Consider the following 6,337-nt stretch of genomic DNA (forward strand, 5'->3'; position numbering starts at 1 on the left):
AAAAACAGCAGCAAACATTCATGTCAGCTCCAGGCGAGAGGGGACTGGGCACTTTGAGTGTGGGGGCCAAAAACAATGTCCCGAGGGCATCCGGATGCTGGGTGGGTTTGCATGATCATGTCTGGTGAGGACGAGCAGGGTGAGCTGTGTGCTGTGGCCAGTCCTGAGGTGCACTGGCTTTAAGGCTCCCTGGCACTCCTGGGCACAGCAGTGACGTGGCAAATAGGTGGCAGAATGGACAACAGCTCCAGAGAGGTGTTTTCCCATCTCACCATTGCTGACAGTCCTGGCAGAAGCCAGATTTGATCTGCGAGGTGCAGGGGAAGCAAGGAGGGGCATTTCCAGCAGTCTTTTCTGGGAATGTCTGCTGCAATTACCCCCTCATATGGCTGGGAACCAAGACTTTGGAAACACCCGGATTGCACAATGCCCTGGCCAGAGCTGCCACCCACAGCCCTGGCAGCAATAAAAAGGAGAAGGAGCAGGAGCATTGGCAGAGTCCTGCAAGGAGCACATCCCCAGGTACATCAGCTGTCTGCCTGCTGCAGAGATGGTGCAAGTAACTCCATATCTCCTGCTGCTCATCCTGGCCCTGGGGGCTCACAGCCTCCCTCCAAAAAAGGTAAGATCAGGTCTGGGATGCAGAGGGCAGGATGGGCAGGGTGGGCAAGGGCTGCAGGCTGTGCTGTGGCACCAGTACTGAGTCCCCTCTGCTGCAGTGCAACCTGATCGGGCACTGGGTCAATGACCTGGGCTCCACCATGAAAATCTTGGCTGTGAATGGAGACGGTGTCTTCTCTGGCTCCTACCTCACGGCTGTGTCAGCCACCACGAACGAGATCAAGGTGTCACCACTACAAGGGTCTCTGCAACGCAGAAACCACAAGGGTCAGCCCACCTTTGGCTTCACTGTCAACTGGAGCTTTTCAGGTACTTCTTTCCCAGCCTCCCTGGTGTGTCTCCAGACCTGCTCTGCCCTCTCTGCTGTGATGCCCTTGAAGCTCTTCTGCCCTTTCCTGCAACGTCCTTGCTGATTCTCTGCCTTCCCCTGCACTGTCCCAGTACTCTCTCATCCCCTCTGGTGCCCCTGATGCTCCCCCAGCCTTGTCCCTGGAGCTCCTTGGCTGCTGTCACCTCCCAGTCCCAGTGTGCAGGAGATGCAACAGGAGCTGAAGCCCACAGCTGTCTGCCCATTTCCATGCAACACCCCCAGCCCTCTGAACCCTCCTGCCTGCTTTCCACATCCCCAATGTCCCAGGGACCAGGGACAGCAGGGCTCTACTGTCCCATGTGCTGGGGCAGGCACTGACCTGCCACCCTGGCCATGCTCCACTCCCCCTCCTGTCCTGTCGCTGCAGACACAATCACCGTTTTCACGGGACAATGCTTTGTGGACAAGGATGGAAATGAGACTTTGAGGACCATGTGGCTTCTGCGGTCACACGTGGATGACATTGAAGATGACTGGAAAGCCACCATGTGAGCTCCCTGTCCCTGCCCTGCACAGGCCCCCTGTGCATCCCTGGGGGGGTTGGAGCTGTTACAAATGAGTGGTTTGTGTTGCTTCCACCGTCACTGTCAAAGGTGTTGGCAAAAGCAGGTTTAATATCAGTTTGCAAAAGCGTGACTCAGCAAACTTCGATGGCAAGGTTCACTCTATTGCTTGCTTTGTGGGTAAAAGCATGTAAAAATAACACCCTCTGCAGGCCCACTAAGGTGAAAATGCTATGGGAGAATACAGGGCTGGGTGGGCATTTGGACATTGTCATTTCCCACCCTCACATCTTCTTCTGTGTCCCTGCAGGGTCGGCACCAACATCTTCACCCGTGTGCAGTCGCAGAGGGAGTGACAAGGGCAGCAGGGGCATTCCCAGGCCAGCAGCAACACTGGGGGGGGGAAGCCCCCACTCCTGCCCCACCACTTCTTTCTCCCAATAAAGCTTTGTTGCAAACCCCCACTGTCTCCTGTCATGATGTTGAAAAATGTGGAATATGTAAAAAAACATTCTTAAGAAAGGATGTTCTTTGATGTTTGATCTTTGTATGTTTTCAAGCCTGATCAACAAAAAGGGAGATTTCATCCATGAAACAGATAGCAGCTAACAAGCTCTAAGTGACATCTGGGTGTTAGAAATACAAATTACTTCTTGGTAGAATTGCCTCGTTATGGTTTAGGGCTGAACATGCTTCCATGACCTCAGACCTAGGGGGAGGTCAACAAATCTTGGGAAGAAGGATGTGCCACTGCTAGTGAACAAAAAGAATCCAGCATTTCGGGGCCACAAGGACATTTGGCAGAACCCCCAAGACAAGGAAGAAACTGATAGGGATAAGTCAGCAACTGTGCTGAACCAGCTCCGACTGGGTAGAAAATAATTCCGGCAGGGGGAGATTGTGACCACAGACTTATTGCCCACTGAGTCTGGAAACCCACTGACTTAAAAGAAGAGAAAGAGTGAGCCTGGAGACTACTTAGCATGAGAAATCAGAGAATCACTAATGAATAGCAGATAGATTAATAATTAATGGAAGAACTTTGTAGCCAAAGAACATTAATGCCCTAGTTTGCTAAAATGTATAAACAGGTAAAAGTGCTGAGAGCTGATGTGCTTGATTTGTGGAATACTCCTGAACACCCAGGCTTGTGCAACTCTGAGATAAATTATCAGGGTCACTGTCAAGTGTGTAATTCTTGGCTTGTTGCACATCAGGGAACAAATCCAATTATTCTGGACGACAATTCCATGGCTCAGCATGGCCATTCCCCCATCCCCCCATGGCATCACACAGTCCCTTCTGCCACCATACCTGAGGCCCAATGTGTGTCCCCTGCTGTGACCCTCCAGGATCCTCTTCTACAGCCCTGCCACCCCCCCATGGTCCTCAGGACCCTCTCAGGCCCAGGGCAGCCAGACCCCGCTCAGCTGGTGCAATGGCCGGTGGCCAATCTCCCACCGGGTGTCCTGTGGCAGGAGGCCCGGCAGGGGCGGCCGCTGCCCACCCACAGCCCCCCTGCTATGAAAGGGGCCGAGCGGGCGCGGGGCAGCAGCACAGGCAGAGCCACCACCAACAACACCACGGGGACCCTGGGCTGCTGCTGCTGCTCACCCTGGCCCTGCTTGTCCCCCACCAGGCTGCAGCCAGGAAGGTAAGGGCAGCCCTGGGGCAGAGTCTGGCCGTGCTGTGCTGTGCTATCCCGGGGACGAGGGTGGCTGGATGAGGTTGGACTCCCTGGCTGTGCCATGCTGTGCACCACCATCCCTGTGGTGCACTGTGAGCAGGCACAGGGCTGCCTGCTGTTGCTGTGCCAGGCTGTGCCATCCTGGGGTGCAAGGTAAGCTGCCAAGGAGGCTGCCTGCTCTTGCTGTGCTTTCTGGTGCCATGTTGTGCCGTGCTGTGCTGTGCTGCCCTGTGCTGTGCCACAGTCTCTTCTGCCATGCTGTCCTGTGCCATGCTCTGCCTGCCCTGGGGCAGAGTGTGCAGGGCTTGGGGGAGGGGGGTTTACATGTTTGCACTGTGCCATGCAGTGCTGTCCTGGGCCACCCCAGCTCACACTGTTTATGTTATTTCTGCCTGAGGGGCTGAATGCTCTGATGCAGCCTTGATGTACCCTGATGTGCCATCCTATGCCATCTCTCACACCATGCCATGCCATGCCATGCCATGCCACAGTGCAGCATGTGTGACCAAGGGGGCTGCCAGCTCTGATGGTGCTGTCCTTGTAGGCACTGTTGGTCACCTGCCCCTGGGATAGGGCAGTACCCAGCACCCCCAGCTCTCCCCTGCCCTGCCCAGGGAGAGGGAATTGCTGTCCCAGCTGGTGCCCATGCCATCATTCCCAGCTGCCACATGCAGGGGCCATGCCATGGGACACACATCCCACTGCTCAGTGAGGCTGCAGGGGGGACCGTGGCTCAGCAGTGCCTGAGGCACCCACACAACTCCCGGTCCCCAGTGCGACCTGCAGGGCCTGTGGAGGAACCAGCTGGGCTCCAACATGACCCTCTTGGCCCTGAACACAGCCGGCCCCTTCTCGGGCTTCTACCACACTGCTGTGACAGCCACCAACAAGCAGATCCTGGGCTCACCCCTGCAAGGGGCCCAGCAGCACCCCGGTGCCAAGAGACACCCCACCTTCGGCTTCACCGAAGGCGATCCCCTGCCCGTGCTGGGAGTGGGGAGTCCTCCAGCTGGTCCCCCCCAGCACCCAGAATGTCCAGAGGAACTCTGCCTGTGGGCAAAGACTGGCCACACACACTTGCTTCTGCCCTGGGACGTGGTGATGGGAGAGGTGCCTGTCTGGGCTGGGTTGAGGGGCTGTCTGTCTGGGAAAGGTGGCAGGGGTGTCCATCTGTCTGTCTGAGGGACATGGCAGGGTTGGTGCCCATCTGTCTGTCCGGGTGATGTGGAGCCAGCCCATCTGGCCAATCTGGCAGGCAGGTCCATCTCTCTGTCCAGGGAATGTGCTGCGTGGTATTTGTCTCTATGTCTGTCTGTCTGTCTGTCTGCCAACATCAGGTGGCCCAGGTGTCTCTGTCTTGAGGTGCAAGCTCTCAGCCCCCTCTGCCTCTCTCAAACCCTGCCAGACTCCACCACAGCCTTTGTAGGCCAGTGCTTTGTGGATCGCCGTGGCAAGGAGAGACTGGAAACCACATGGCTCCTGTGGGAAGAGGTCCCATCCCACAGGGACACCTGGAAAGCCACCAGGTGAGCCCTGTCCTGGCCCTCCCAACCCACAGCCCTCACTCCCCTCCTCCTGACACATCTTCCTTGCAGGCTTGGCACCTCCATCTTCACCCGCATCAAGTGATGGGAAAAGGGCCCAGAGCTGCCTGCAGCCTGCTGTGCTTCTGCATCCCCAAGGCTCTCCACTGTAGCAGTCTCAGGCTGGGCTCCTGCCTGCTCCCAGCATCCTGGGTGGGAAACACACCCTCACCTTGCCCTGCTTCTTCCCAGTGCCTCCCAGCAACGTGCTGCTGGGACTCCCCCTTCCCAAAGCTTGCTGCTCCCACACATGGAGCCAAATAAAGCCTTCTCCAGCTGGCAGAGAGCCGTGCCCCATGTGTCCCTGGGATGCAAGCAGCCACTCTGTGGACATGGGCAGAGCAAGGTGGGGGACGGGTGGTGACTGGGGGAGCAGAGGGAAGTGTTTTGGAGGGGCTGGGAGGAATGGGGCTGGGGGACAGCAGAAGTACAGGTGCTGGGTAATTCTGCTTCCTGACCACGGCTTCAGGCCTCAGCAGATGCCTTCTTGCCCATGCATATTTGGGACATTCACGGGGGCCTTGTGGTGGGTGGCCCCAGGCAGCATCCCCAGCATGGAGCAGCAGGATACCCCACAGCCAGGGATCAGGGTGAAGGCTGCATGCTGGCAAGCCACTGCTGTCACTTGGCCTCATCCTGTGTCTCTGCCTCCATTTCCAACTCCTGCTGTGGATGGTGGGCTTGGTGCTGCGTGCACATGTAAGGGAGAGCTGGGTGCCAGGCTCCAGAGATTGCAATGTGGGATGTTGGTGTGGTCCAAAACCCATGCTGGATACTGGAGGGAGCATGAGAGGGACCTGGAGCTCCAGGGGAAGCTGCTGGGTACACTGGGTGGCTAAAGCCAGCTACTGAAGGGGTCCATGGTCTATGTGCACAGCTCTGCATGTATTTCCCAACAATTGCCTGTCCCCTGACTAGTGAGAGGGTGGAACAGGGTACAGATCTTTTATGATGTTCAAATTCACATCTGTACCTTAAACTTTATTTTATGAGCTAATTAGGAATGGAAACAAACCAAACAGGGGCCCTTTGCACTGATATGACTAAGACTGGAACTCACTAATCCATCATTTCAGCAACTCATGAAGTTTCGTTAGTTACATAATCTGTACTGTGCAGCTCCAGCTCCTGCTCCTGAGCCTCACAGGGAGAAGCTGTGTGGGCAGGGAGAGGTGCAGAGCCTGCCTTGGACTGCAGGATGGCTGAGGGAAGCAATTGCCTGATGGGGCAGGGATTTTGGGGCAGAAAGCACACAGAGCCCCGAGCAAGTGCCAGGGCCTGTTGGTCATTCTCTTCCTCTCACAGTGTGCCTGCCCTTCCCCATCTTCCTCAGCCTCTGCTCCTCTCCCTCATTCCCTGCTGGTATCTTGAGCTGCTCTTAGCACCACACCAGCTCCCAAAGAGTGCACAGACTATCCAAGGGTTGCTTATACTGAGTACAACTGGTTGATGTGCCTGGTGGTCCAGCTTTTGGTCAAAAGCCAACCCTGCATCCTCATCCTCACCCTTGCATCCTTGTCTTTGTGCCCTCATCCTCACCCTTGCACCCTCATCCTCACCCTTGCACCCTCAT

At 56.4% G+C, this 6,337-nt stretch overlaps 2 protein-coding genes across 2 annotated transcripts; both read left to right on the top strand.

Moving 5' to 3' along the window:
- The first annotated feature begins 472 nt into the window (after window positions 1-472).
- LOC113981858 (avidin-like) lies at window positions 473-1,981 on the top strand. The gene is made up of 4 exons (XM_027709513.1): window positions 473-622; window positions 720-930; window positions 1,359-1,479; window positions 1,805-1,981. The coding sequence occupies exons 1-4, from the start codon at window positions 551-553 to the stop codon at window positions 1,848-1,850; spliced, it is 450 nt and encodes a 149-aa protein (XP_027565314.1). The 5' UTR covers window positions 473-550; the 3' UTR covers window positions 1,851-1,981.
- Window positions 1,982-2,932: 951 nt separating this feature from the next.
- Window positions 2,933-5,052, top strand: LOC113981837 (avidin-like). Its single transcript, XM_027709466.1, has 4 exons — window positions 2,933-3,148; window positions 3,956-4,148; window positions 4,569-4,707; window positions 4,777-5,052. Exons 1-4 carry the CDS (start codon window positions 2,933-2,935, stop codon window positions 4,808-4,810), a joined length of 582 nt encoding a protein of 193 aa, XP_027565267.1. The 3' UTR covers window positions 4,811-5,052.
- Window positions 5,053-6,337: the final 1,285 nt, after the last annotated feature.

Source organism: Neopelma chrysocephalum, unplaced genomic scaffold (assembly GCF_003984885.1).
Source record: "Neopelma chrysocephalum unplaced genomic scaffold, ASM398488v2 Primary Assembly neopelma1_96780, whole genome shotgun sequence".
Taxonomy (NCBI): Eukaryota; Metazoa; Chordata; class Aves; order Passeriformes; family Pipridae; genus Neopelma; species Neopelma chrysocephalum.